Here is a 13960-nt window from a genome sequence, read left to right as displayed (position 1 = left end):
GCAGGGACAGCTAATGTGGGACGCTTCAGGAAGAAGGAAAGGGCTCAGGGCTCCGGCACCGGGGCAAGGGGTGCTCAGGACATCAAGGGAGAGAGAGAACTCCTCAGGAAACTTTCTAATTTCTGTTGACTGTGCTGTTCATGGTATGAAATAACCCTGTTGGGAGCTTGGAGCAAGTGCCCAGGTCTCGCTCTTCCTCATCCCCACACCCAGGGAGCTTGGAAACGCTGAGACCTTGAAACCTCCACACTATAGCTGGCTATAAAGTAAGTATTTTCTCAAATTCAGTCACTAGAGTCTTCTAAAAGTGCAGTTTTCCCAAGCATCGGAGGAGAAATTAGTCCTGTGTCGTTCAAACCAGGCTGGCCCCCTGGGCTGCTCCAGCTGCAGCCGCCTGGAGTGCAGCACTGATGCTGCGCTGGGGGGAGCCTCCTTGTTCCCTGCCCCACACATTTTCCGGCTCTCCAGACCAGACCCAACCTCAGCCCTCACCGGGAAACGGCTCCTCAGCCCTCGGGTCACTCTTCCCGTTCTCCTCTCAACCCCTCAACATCCACCCAGATTTTCCTTCGCAGGAAGGAGATCGCCGCCGAGAAGCCCGCTAAGATATTTATGAAACTTTGTTTTCATAAACTGCTGGTTGTTCAATAGGGCATAAAACAGCCAGTATGAGATAGTTATTTGCTCTGCAAAATCATTTTGCTCCCTAGCTCCAATTTTACATGGGCGCTCAATGCGTTTCATTTAGTTCTGTAAGAAATGTGACACAGTAGATTAACTATTGATAGCGAAAAATGGAGTTTCCTGCAGGACTGTCACTTACCTCCCTCCATCCCACCCTTTTAACCCCAGATGATCAAGTAGCACCCAACAAGGAAATAGGTTCTGAAATGCTTCGGTGAAGAGAAACTCTAGCAGAATGTTTTAGGCATCTTTGCTGTTTCCTGTGTGTCCTCAAAGTCAGCATCTAAACTCCCCATGTCTTTAGTGGCTCTGAAGTGTTTTGTTCGCCCTAGCATCTCTCTTGGTGACTAGTCAGCATCCAGCACCTTCAGCTCAGAGAAATATTGCCATTGTCAACATAAATTACCACGTATTAAGTCAATAATGCATAATTAATGACATGGCAGATAATTTACTGGGCAGCCGATTGGGAAATACTCACCTTTAAAAAAAGCAAGAAGTAAATAGGTTGGGGAAACCTATCCGGAGATTTTAAATTTTTTATTTATTTAATTTTTATTGATTTCCCACCTGTTGGGGACACCCAACCGCAGGGCTGCGGGTGTCCCCAGACAGTGCTCGGGGGCGGCTCAGTGGGCAGTGGCAGCACTCGCAGCCCGGCCGCAGGACTGCCAGCCAGCCCCATTCACCAGTTGTTGTAGCGCTGAAAACGTTGAGTGAGAAGAGGAGAAATCCCCTGACCAAATTCTTGTTTGTTTTTGCCCAGGGTGAGAGTCCCCTCTTTCTTTGCCCTGCGGTCTGTGCCCCGTGCTGAGGATGATGGAGAGGACACGGCGTGGGAGCTGCTGGGAGTGGGGAGGCTCGTTGGCCCACTGCCTGCCGCATTGTCCCACCATCCACGTCACAGTGCTAAGGGGACCAGCTCCTTGACTCCCAGGGGTCAGTACTGGGCCCAGTCCTCTTCAATATATTCATCAATGACCTGGATGAGGGGACAGAGTGCACCCTCAGCACGTTTGCTGATGACACAAAGCTGGGAGGGATGGCTGACACACCAGAAGGCTGTGACACCATCCAGAGAGACCTTGGACAGGCTGTAGAGCTGGGTGGAGAGAAACCTCATGAAGTTCAAGAAGGGCAAGTGTAGGGTGCTGCCCCTGGGGAGGAATAACCCCCTGCACCAGAACAGGTTGGGGGTGACCTGCTGGAGAGCAGCTCTGTGGAAAGAGACCTGGGAGTCCTGGGGGAAGCTTCAAAATTGTGAAGGTTGTGGTTTCGCCCCAATGCCTTCCCTGCTGAGCCTAGTGAGAGCAGCATAACCCAGGTGGAGGAAACACCTGAGTACGAACAAGCTACCTGGGTAAGTCTCAGCGGAGCACTTGACTTGTAAAACATTCGTTACCAACAATGATGCAAAATAAATCAAGAAAAGGGCCGGATCTTCCCGTGCCAGCTAACTTTTGCAGTGGTATTGAAATAAAAGGGGTAAAAGCTCTGTACTTGTAAGCTGAGCAAAATTACTAGCAATTACTGTGAAGCAGTGATTTTGGTGCTTTTTTTTAGGGGATCGAACAATGTTGTTTAGAAAAGGATGCATCCACGGTGGGTGGGTGAAACCTGGAGTTAGTAACTCAATGTTTCTCATGGGAGAAGCGTTTCTTATGCCTTTTGGCATGGAGACAGGGGAACCTTGTAAGGCTGCCTCTGTGGTTGACTTGGCGGCCCCATGCTGGAAAGGGGATGCTCCCTAGGGAGCAGGAAGGTTTCCTCTGAAATTTTATGGCAAACTGTCTTGACAGCCCTCTTCCTCTCATTGGTGGTGGGTGCTTGTGAGCAGAGATGATTGCAACTCGGTCAGGTCTAGGAGGAGCAACCTTAAATAAATTAAAAAAAAAAAAAAAGTAGTAGGCAAGGCCTTCATAAATGAAGGCCTTCCAAAAATGAGGGTTTTGGCCAAGGTTGTTTGACCAGGAGGGTTTTGCAGGAGGGTTGTAGTCCTGGTTCACCAGGTGGGTGCGTGCCCAGTGGCGTGGCTGCGTGTCTGGGATGCAGGAATACGTCTGCCCCGACGGAGCTCGGACAGGAGCCCTGGGGCGTGGGGAGCCCACGCTGCCTACTGCGAATCTCGTGGCCAAGAAGGCCAATGGCATCCTGGGGGGCATCAAGAAGAGTGTGGCCAGCAGGTGGAGGGAGGTCATCCTCCCCCTCTGCTCTGCCCTGGGGAGGCCACATCTGGAGTGCTGTGTCCAGTGCTGGGCTCCCCGGTTCCAGAAGGACAGGGAACTGCTGGAGAGGGGACAGCAAAGGGCTACCAAGATGCTGAGGGGACTGGAACACCTCTCTCATGGAGAAAGGCTGAGGGATCTGGGTCTCTTCAGTCTGGAAAAAAGACGACTGAGGGGGGATCTTATCAACGCTTATAAATACTGAAAGGGTGGGTGTCAGGAGGATGGGGCCAGGCTCTTTTCAGTGGTGCCCGGCGACAGGACAAGGGGTAGTGGGCACAAACTTGACCATGGGAAGTTCCACCTCAACATGAGGAGGAACTTCTTTCCTGTGAGGGTGGCAGAGCCCTGGCACAGGCTGCCCAGGGAGGTGGTGGAGTCTCCGTCTCTGGAGACATTCCAAACGCGCCTGGAGGCGTTCCTGTGCCACCTGCTGTGGGTGACCCTGCTCTGGCAGGGTGTTGGACAGGATCATCTCCAGAGCCAGTGTGGGATGTTTGAGATCACGCGTCGAGGCACAGGCCTTAGCTGGCGTGGAAAATTTGTAACTATTAGGTTTTCAAGACAGGAAGACCAAAAGTTTGGTTTCTGATTTTTACGGGGCCCTTGCGTCCTCCTTAGAGGACCAAGTGTAATTTCAGGTCTGCTTTGCTTGACCTTTTAGCTTGGAGAAAGGCAATCTTTATACATGATGCATGAGCGCAGTTCTTTGAAACCTGCAAGAAATGGTTTGTTCATTGAACATGCAAACAAATCACTTGCTCTGGCCTGGAATTTAAAGTGACATTAAGCTCAGAGAACATCTATATTTAATTATGTATAAGGGCCAGAAAACAATTTATAACCTTAAAACGGTGTAATTAAAAGTGAAGCCCTTCCTATGGAAGGAATTTATCCTAATAAAACCCTAGCTCTTTGCTCCTTGGAAAAGCAGAGACGTGTTAAGTAAAGCCAGCCATTTGTAGCACAGTGGGTTTCTTGGTTGTGTTTTGGGACAGGGATTGGGGCTGGCCATAACCGTCCGCAGGATGTGGCGCAGCGGGAATCAGCCGTCTCCCTGGTGTGGGGCATCTCCTGTCGGGACCACCTCTTGGGAGCAGGTCGGCAGCGCACTCCCGGGACAGCTGCCACTGCCTCGCCTGCGGCTCCTTTTGCAGAGGCACCGTGCAGGAGACCCACCCTGAATGCTTTTCAGCAGGTGTTTAATATTCTTTCCATCCGTCCTGCTTTTATTAGTGCGAATAATCTCAGGCTGAGATGGGCGATGACTTGGGGAAGGCGTGAAGATTTTGTATTTTTTTTCTTTTTCTTTTTTTGCCCTGTTTGAGGATTGCAGAGAGGATGGAGACCTCTGAAATAAATCCATCCTTGAGTAATTCTTATTAGCAGCCCTAGCCAAATTATGTTGCTGTGCTCTTTTTTTTTTTTTTTTTCCTTTTCATTTCTTTTTTTTGCAGCCACGTTTTGTCCCCCTCTGCCCCAAAACATCACCGTTTCAGGCAAGCAGTTAGACTCCATCTTGGCTGTTTGCCATCTGCTGTCGGAGGCAGCAGCATAAAAAGTTATGGGTGCAATCTAGTGGTAGCCCTTTGCAAAACTGACTGTAAAGCTCTGAACTGTGAAACCCTTTCCTCCTTTCAGAAGCAAGGCCGGGGTTATTAAACGCAAAATATTGCGCGTTAAAATAGCATTAATCAGCTTGTGACTGAAAAAAAATATCTCCGGGAATCTTGCAAAATCCAAATCAAGGATAAGGTGTGTGTATCTTTGTCCTTGACTTGCTGTGTTTCTACTGCGTCCGCAGTTTCTCCGTCTTCTCGAGATTGCTGCAAGCAGAGGCTTTGGACTGAGAAAAACAGTCAACTCGGAAAGGATTCAGGCTATTACAAATCAGTTTAGACTATGGTATTCAGTGAAGAACTTTTAAAAATTCTTAATCTTCACATTTTCTTTTAATACTTTTTCCTCCTATGTGGTGGTATGCTTCTAGAGAAACTGATTTTACAAAGTGAGGGGCAAGGTCTGTCCAGTGCCCAAAGCAAGAGTGATGGTCTGGGAGTCCAGAGCCCTTTCGGCTCCTTGTCCGTGCCGGGGGGACGTGCTCTTCCGTGGACGCTGCAGAGATGGCAAAATAAACGGTCTGTCTCAGGGGAGCCTGCCTCTGAAATGGGAATGTTACGCTGCCTGCAGTCTTGAAGCGCTCTGCAGCCGCAGTTGGGTGGTGCCGTCATGCTGCTGGGGCCGAGAGTGGCACATTCGCAGTTCTGGGCTGCGATGTCTGCGTGGGCTGGCTTCTGGGGCATCCCTCTCAGCAGGAGGGCCGGGGGCCGGCATGAGTGGCAAGGGGGCTCTGGCCATCGCTTTTGCAATCCTTTCCTCGTAGCAGGGCCAGCTTCAAAGCCGAACTAGGTGGCCTACAGGAACTGCAAGGTGTTTTCTGGTTTTTGGAGGAAAATCCCCACGTGTGCATGGACATAGGTTGCCCAGAGAAGCTGTGGCTGCCCCATCCCTGGAGGTGTTCAAGGCCAGGCTGGACGGGGCTTGGAGCAACCTGGTCTGGTGGGAGGTGTCCCTGCCCGGGGCAGGGAGAGTTGGAATGGGATGGTCTTTAAGGTCCCTTCCAACCCAAACCATTCTATGATTTTATGATATTAGGGAGAAACTCTTTGCTGTGAGGGCAGTGAGCCCCTGGCCCAGGTTGCCCCGAGAAGCTGTGGCTGCCCCATCCCTGGAGGTGTTTAAGGCCAGGTTGGACGGGGCTTGGAGCAACCTGGTCTGGTGGGAGGTGTCCCTGCCCAGGGCAAGGGGGTTGTAACGAGATGATCTTTAAGGTCCCTTCCAACCCAAACCATTCTTTGATTATATGATTCTATGATCCCATGCTTAGACAAATCACTTAACCTGTCAACAGAAAGAAATTATCTAAACCCTTCTGCTCAGAAACGTCCCTTTCTAAGGTAGTTGGCAAGCGCTTTAGGAAAACCAACTGCAGAACATAAGACTTCTCTAATCTTCGCAAAGCTTCAGGCAGGAATGAGTTTCGCAGCGAAAGTGCGCTCGGATGAGCGTGCAAGTATGCAATGCAAATCGCAACGGTGGCGGGGAGGGTATGGAAATGGCCAGGCTTCGCTCAGCTAATTCATGCCCCGGCGCGGGAGAGCTGTACCTATAAATACAGGGAGCTGAGTGCTTTAAGGACCTGTATATCAGCTGGCGTGGCGTGGTTAACATTCACATAGGCAATAAACACCATTTGCTGAAGATTTGTTCAGCAGTCCTCATCATCAAATCCACTTACTTTAAAAGATGTGATTGGTGCCTTGGTGAATACATTGCTGGGGGAACGCACCTTCGTTCTTAAAGGAAGTGGAAGAAATATCGGAGTCGCTGGTGTTTATCATTGCAATCCAGCAGTAAAAATAGCATTTGGGGGGAAACATGAGAAATGAGCATTAGTAGAATGCATGTTTATAGTTTAACAGCTACTATAAAGGAATAAATCAAAATGTAGCTTGTTAATGGCTTTTAAGTGTCTTCTCTATCCTGCTTTTGATTGCAAATAGTCAGATTTAAAAAAAAAAAAGGGGCTAGCGGAGGCGTAGTCTACTTCATTACCGGGTGGAAAGCACTTTAGCTCGCTTTACAATACAACATATTTTTTTGTTCCATTTTTCTTCTTCTCCTCTTTAATTCCGTGCAATCGCTGCCTCATTGTTTTCTCGCATGCTGTATCAGCTTCCCTTTGATCTGCTAAGATATCTCGTTGGGTTCTTTGGAAGAAGAGCCATGGCAGTACGATGGGCGCGTTGGGTGGGAGAGGAGCGTTGCCTTTCCCTTCGCCATCCTCCGGTGCTCGCAGCGACTGTCGGGGCTGTTGGGGCTGTCATCGGGCAGACCCCCTGGACTGGCTACTTCAGACCCATTAAAAACAAGAAGCAGTGGAAGAAGGTGGCGGTGTTAAGCGCGGCGTTGATTTTCCCATTGTCAGTATCTGCTTGAAATGACCCACGGGGAGGTGCTAAAACAGCGAATCCCCGTCAGAAGCGGGTCGGCTTTGAGGATTATATGATTTGATGCAAAAAAATCAGCAGTGTCAAGCTAATTCTGAGATCTTGATAATAATCACTTTCTCCTGTTAACTGATAGGAGCAAATACATTGGTTGAAGACTCACTGGGCCATTGAGTGCCTGGTAGACATTTGAGCAAAATCCTTTTAATTATTTTTTTATTTTTTTTCCCAAAAGCTTCAAAATGTCGACAGCTCCTGTTATTTTGCTTTTCAAGGTTGTAACTGAGACTTGGTTGAATTGCAATAACAGTTTTGTAGGGTGTTTTTTTTTTCCCATTTTAAGCCTTGCAGACTTGAAGTAGCACAGGCGTGGAAGTCGTGTTTATGTTGAAGGTACTGAAAAAAGCGCTATAATAAAGATAGAGGCAAATGGGGGTTTGGAAGGTGTCTTTTAATTTTTTGGGTCTGCTGCCCTTCCAGACTCTGGCCTGGGGACACTGGAGCGGTGGTGGTCGATAGCCGCCCTGTTAGATCCCCTCACCCGCTGGAGGCCTGCGAAGACCTTTCACCTTTCTAAAGACTGCTGAGTAAATATTTTTATGCAAACATATTAACCTCAGTCTTCAGCGTTTAAATTAAAAATCATGAGCCAGGCTTCGGAGCAGATGAAATACCATTAGGTTAAGGCTTAAAGACCTTAAGATATTTTTTTTTTTTTCTGATTTGATCCCACAAATCTCTCATGTGCTTGGAGTTCTCCAGAAGCTCACAAAGTCCCATTGATTTTGCAGAGCTAAGCATGCGCTTAAGTGCTTTGCAGGATCAGAGCCAGACTTGGGTTTTCTTTATTTGCTTATATCAAGCCTGCAGGGATCACATTTTCAAGCTTTTCCTAGTAATCAGGGAGTAGAAATTATTATTTTTTTTTAATGGCCGTTCAGATTCTGATTTCATGTGATCCCAGGAGCTAAGGTTGTCTGGTGTGTAATCGAATGTAAGGAATTAGCAATACTGTAAGGAACTATCTCTTTGCCCGGTATTTCTTATTTGATCTTTGAAGTATCGCTTCGCGGATTTTCCTGAATTTTTAAAGAAAGGGCGGGGGCAGGGAGGGAACCAAAACCAAACCAAACCAAACCACAACAAATACAAATTCTAGGTAGAATTACCATGTGGCAACACCCAGCCCGTCCTTTCCTAAGGGTGTGCTGCGCAGGTAGATTCCTCTTACAGCATGGATGAGAATTGCCTTTTCTCTGGGAGCCAGCTCTATCTAACTGCCCCGCCAGCTCCCGTCTAGCCGCCGGGGAAAAACGCTAGCCACCAAGGAGCTGTGAAAGCCATCTCAAATTTGCAGTCTCCGGGAGTAGATGGAAAATGGTACGCTCCATCAGGTTGAAGGAACTCCTCGGCTGTTTAAATGTGTGCTCAAGTATTATAAAACTATGTTTTACAGAGTTCTTTTTATTACGGTTGTGCGGGGCTTGATCACATAAAGTTATATGGGCAACAAACAGCCTGGTGCTGAGACGAAGTTCTTACGGCTTTGTTTGGCTTTCCACAAGGAAAAAGAATGAATTTGAAATGCACCTTGCAGCTGCAGATAGGAATCTTATTAAAAGCAGAGCACGCTGTGCATGGGAAGTTCTGCTTGCCACAGGGTATAAATTACAGCTGTCCCCTTAGTGGATCTTTCTTTTTTTTTTTTTTTGGTTTCTGTTTTTTTCTCAGATGGGCGTCCCAGACCTTCAGGCCAAGCTTTGCAAAGCTTTCCTTGCCTGCTCCACGTTTCCATGCCTGTTGTGAGAGTTTTGCCAGCGTGAGGACCGCAAGGTGGAGCCCAGCCTTCTGCGAGATTGTGTAAATCCAATCTCAAATATAAGCAAATCCTTTAAAGGAGAACCGGGATGAGAACTCTTGGTTCTTAGTGGAATTACAAGTGCAATTAGAGTGTTAAAAATATGTGCTGCAAACACTGTATTTGTTATGCTTATCGGTGTCTCTTTTTTTCTCTCCTAATGCCTTTCACCTGCGATGATTGGAAACGCTTGAAATGGCTGGATATTTGGCATTTTCCATTTTTCATCACAACTCTTCTGGAAATTCCTACTTGAAGGTAAGCTTGTCTTTATTAAAAGTATGTAGATCTGTATCTTTGGTCTAGCCTAGGCTTTACATTACATTTTGGGGAGAAAATTGCCAGCGATTGGAACTGATCGGTCTATGGTCTATTCCAAGGATTAGGTATCAATGCTGCAAAACGCTCACCAGCCAGGGTAAAATTGAATTTGGCGTGCCATGTTAGAGTGTCCAACACAGCATAATACATTCAGGAACTTGCCAAATGTTTACAGTACTGAGGACCACCTCTTGAAACCGGCATGGGGTTTTTGGTGGTTCCTCCCTAGGAATTAAGATTTTACTCGCATCATTCTTTTGCCAGGAACAAACTGGGTTTCTAATCCTCTAGCTCGCAAGGACAGCTTGAAGACAAGAACCTGAACGCTCTGAGAGCAGAAGTCAAATACCAATAACCAAGCGTGGATGATTTTTATTTTTTTTTTAATAGCTTGAGGACTCTCAGGGCTTTTCTCAGGTTTTGAAGGCTTGATCCTGGATTGCGTCTGGTTGCTGCTCTTAAGTTGCTCTCTTCTGGAGAGCTGGCTACTAGTCGGCCAGCATCCATGCTTAGGTGCGGCTTTTCCCTGCCGTTGCCGTACGCCCTCCGCAAGGCGGTGCCGTGGTCCCTGGGGCACCGGGATGACCTGGGATGGGTGCCAGGAGGCGAGGTGCCAGGAGCGGCTCTGATGCACTGGGTTTGCGAGCACCGCCAGGGAACGTGCGGTGCCAGGCTGGCTGGCATGGCGTGAACTGGCCCAGCCCTGCATGGATTTCCTCTCTTACCTGGTTGCCTCCGGCTCCTTGCAAGCAGAGGACGGTGCTGGGTGGCACCCAGCTGTTGTGGCTGCTTTCTGGGTGCTGGCGTGGGGTGTCTCTCCGACGCAGGGCAGGAGCCCTCTCTCCTGCTGCCCTGCTCTGGTTGCTCACCTGGCAGAGGCAGCCAGGTCTAAGCAAGCTCTTTCTTTCCTTCTCCAAGTTTAATATCTTACCAACAAGCAAAAACATCCTTGGCAATTCCTCCCAGGTCTGCCCGATCGGTCTTTTCTGTTTCCGTGATGCGGCAGGTTTTTTCGTCAGGACACAGCTCGCTGTTCTTATTTTGTGGAAGGAGATTTAATTAAAGCACAAGTGAGCCACATCCATCATTTCCAGTTCAGAGCCCATCCAGAGCTTCTCTTCGTGTTTTGGGTACGTGAAGTCACAGGCTTGTTTTCACTGCATTTCCCTTGCGTTTGCCAAAACGATAGCTAATTAGGGCAGAAGCAGGCCATCTTCCGGGCTGTTTCTTTGCAGGATTTTTTTTGGATGTCACCATGCACTTTCCCCGGCGTTGCAGCACGGGGTGCTCTTACCTCTAGGGTTTTTTGGTTTTTTTTGCAGTAAGTGGTGGAAGCTTCTGAATTTGGAGCCTGAAGTGAAAATGATAATGCAATGCTGGTTTTATTGAGCTGGAATAACTGGCCTGGGAAACTGGACAGAAATAGCGAGGCTAGTGTGTGCTGGCTGGGAGCGAATGAGCAGGAACAGCTCTAGATTGGGAAGGTTTGGGTTTGTGTTGCAGTCTTCCTTCTCACTCGTGTATTTTTGTGACCGGTGTTTAAATCAGTGTCCTTCAATATGAAGCATCAGGACATCCCTGAAGCTGATACTTTTTCTTAAATGAGGTTTGGGGAAAGCATTGCAGCTCAGATAACTTGTGTCTGCTTCAGTAGCATTAAGAGGATCGTATTTTTGGGAAGCTGGGAATCTTTTTCTTTTCAACACTGGGGGTTCATCCCAGAAAATGGACCCTCTGGGAATCCCTACTGTCTCTTGCACTTCTGTGCCAAACACACCAGATGCGGATTTTGGGCAGTTTTGGGGCTAGTGAGACTTGACCCAGTGGTCCTGTCATGCCCCAAGAGCCCGGCCTTCGAAGCCCAGCACCGTGGAGAAGCATCTGAGCAGCTACGTGAGCTTGGGGTGCAGCTGGTGCTTGAGGGACAGTTTAAAACCAGCGGGGATGCTTTGGCACCCACTCTCACGTTTATTTTCCTCTGGGGTACCTGGACTTTTTTTATTCCCGTGACTGTGTTATTTTCCAGTATATTAAACCTTCTATTTTGTGGCTTTTCTGCCTCCTGGGGGCACGTGGCTGCTCCGGGGCTGTAATACCCGCTGCGCCAAGCTGCGATGCCTTGCAGCGAGCCGGCCCATCGCCATGACTTTAAAAAAATGCAGTGAGGACAATAAGGCAACTACTGCTTTAGCTATCCCTGTTGTACATGCGGTTGCATAAATGTGCTAGATTATGATTATCTCTGCCTCATAATTAGCAATTTGCATAACTGCTTGCTGTGAACAAGAAGTCCCATCAGTGTTATGAAGGATTTATTTAGCTGTCTGAATATATTTTTGTTATCCAATGCAGAAAGAAAACAATCGAAATGGAAGCAGTCCCAAACGCTTGGTGTTATTTCTAACCCGCACGCATAATTAACAGGAGTACTAATTGTTCAGCACCAGAAGCTCATTTGTTTCTCTATAGACTGGAAGAACATTAATTCTCAGAGTGCCTCTCTCTCTTTTTCCCCATAGCCAGCGGTATCATAAGGTCTGCAGTCGGTTGTAACCAGATTATATTTGTTGTGTTTGCAATGTAGCGTTTGCAATAGTCTTGTCTTTTCCCAAGCTTCTGTCTAAGCGATGAAATGTATGTAAATGTATGTAGTCAAGGCTGCTTTTCAGTCTCCAAACAATGGCTTCTTGTATCTGCTGTTGTCATACGAAGCACGGGCTGAGTCGAGGTACTGGCGATACCTCGGGTACCCGCTTTCTGCCAGAGCATTCCTGCCTAGCGGGTGCCAAGAGATGAGACCCTCCTTGGCTCTCTGGCTTCACCTCTTCGTCTGCTCCCACCGTCCAGAAGATCAAATATACCTTTGGGAGAGGGACTTTTGCATATGTGGTTTTGATTTTGGAAAACGATGCAAAGTTGGTCTTGCCTGCATGAAGGACCAGACTGACCCTATTCGAAATGACCACTTTATCTGCACTCATGTCTCTTGGGAGTCACAGGAGCTGGGAGATCCTCCTCTGCGAGCAGCATTTCTTTTGAAAGCCATTTAAGTGTAGTTCTTCGGTGAGTACTGTTTTGTGCCACGTAGCCTGAGCTTGAGGTAGAGCTGGGTCAGGAAGATCAAGCAAAGGACAGGCTGGCAAAGACCCTAATTTTCTGGGAATTTTCCAATTTTTGAATGTCCTTGAATGACTCTTGAGCTGTGGTAGTCTTTATTTGGGAATTTTAAAAAATACACAGTTCTTCTTCAGGAAGCTCACGAATCCTGACAAAAACACAAATTCTGTTTTTTCTGGGCCTGAAATGGGGCGGCGGACAGTGGCTGTTTCACCACACGCCTCTTCTGCACGGCCCCATGCTGCAGGGCTGCGTCGCCACTTTCTCTTTGGCGTTTAGGAAAGGGCCCTTCTCTCCCTGGGTGCAGGCGACGGCTGGTGCCCGGCTCAGAAGCCAGGTCTGCAGAGCCTGTGGTTGAGTCCATGCAGCGATGAGCAGCGTACAGCTACTGGAAAGTGGCTGGGAGAACAGATCCTTTAAGTTTAAGTAACAGGGGCTACCAAGATGCTGAGGGGACTGGAACACCTCTCTCATGGAGAAAGGCTGAGGGATTTGGGTCTCTTCAGTCTGGAAAAAAGACGACTGAGGGGGGATCTCATCAACACTTATAAATACTGAAAGGGTGGGTGTCAGGAGGATGGGGCCAGGCTCTTCTCAGTGGTGCCCAGGGACAGGACAAGGGGTAACGGGCACAAACTTGAGCATGGGAAGTTCCACCTCAACATGAGGAGGAACTTCTTTCCTGTGAGGGTGGCAGAGCCCTGGCACAGGCTGCCCAGAGAGGTGGTGGAGTCTCCGTCTCTGGAGACATTCCAAACGCGCCTGGAGGCGTTCCTGTGCCACCTGCTGTGGGTGACCCTGCTCTAGCAGGGGGTGGGACTGGGTGATCTCCAGAGGTCCCTTCCAACCCTGCCTGTCTGTGACTCTGTGATTCTTGATGACAATCCTGAAACATAAGATCCTCTAAAGGTCTTTTCCTGTACCAGGCTGTAGCTTTTTCTGCATAAGTAATACTGAAGGAAAGGAATTTCCTCCTGGAACCTATCTTGTATGTGGTGGCCAACATTTACAATGTCTGGACCCAAAGAAGCACTGGGGCTAGGAAAGCTCAGAGGCACGTGCCACTGAAATCATGGGGCCCGAAGTACAGGGTTGAGAGGGCTCTTAAATGGTGGCCCTGAAGCACGCTAGCTGAAAGGGCAGAACAGTGTCTTTATAGAACTTGCTTGAAACAAGATGATATTGTGTAATCTGAGAGCCAAATGATTTAATATACAATGAACCCAAAATCTCACTTAAAGAACTAAATGTGCAGGCTTCCACCAATGTAATTTACTTATTTTTTTATGAGTATCTTCCATGCGCTGCTAATAAATATGAACTATTAACGGGGTTTTAATCTGATTCGCATTTATTACAGGTTGACTGCGGGGCTATAAATAATGCTTGCTTAGAGGCTTGAAGTGTAAAGCCGTGTGAGTGGGTCCGTCATCCGTTCCTGGAGCCTGGGCTGTGCGAGGCAGTGCTTATTTGCAATGCTGATCAGCAACCAACTCGGCAAGGCGTTTAGTTAATTCGTCAGGCGGGTTTTCTGCCTGGCTGCGAGGATGCTCATCTGGAGCACTTGCAACTGCTGTTTCCCCTGAAACACCGTCTTGCTCTGCCCGCATGGGTTGAAACAGGTATTTTGGGGCATAATCAGTGTTTCTCTGTTCAATGGGAACTTGGAAGTCATGAGAGCTGCAGCCAAACTGCTTGTGAAGGGGAAGAGAGGTCTGGGGGGTGCTTATTGACGATGTTTTCCA

General features: G+C 48.2%; 1 protein-coding gene across 2 annotated transcripts in view; it reads left to right on the top strand.

Moving 5' to 3' along the window:
- The window catches only part of HS6ST2 (heparan sulfate 6-O-sulfotransferase 2), a 146401-nt gene that overhangs the window by 84075 nt on the left and 48366 nt on the right, over positions 1 to 13960 (top strand). Inside the window, exon 1 of one of the 2 annotated variants that reach the window (XM_074600607.1) lies at positions 8287 to 8779. The exons of the other annotated variant lie outside the window; for it this stretch is intronic. Coding sequence (XP_074456708.1) covers positions 8493 to 8779 — 287 coding nt within the window. The 5' untranslated portion in view covers positions 8287 to 8492. Of the gene's footprint in view, positions 1 to 8286; positions 8780 to 13960 lie in introns of those variants that run through there. 2 annotated transcript variants of the gene reach the window in all.

This window comes from Larus michahellis, chromosome 9 (assembly GCF_964199755.1).
Source record: "Larus michahellis chromosome 9, bLarMic1.1, whole genome shotgun sequence".
In the NCBI taxonomy this organism is placed as follows: Eukaryota; Metazoa; Chordata; class Aves; order Charadriiformes; family Laridae; genus Larus; species Larus michahellis.
The sequence above is the reverse complement of the archived record's forward strand: the minus strand, read 5'-3'. Positions and strand labels throughout refer to the sequence as shown.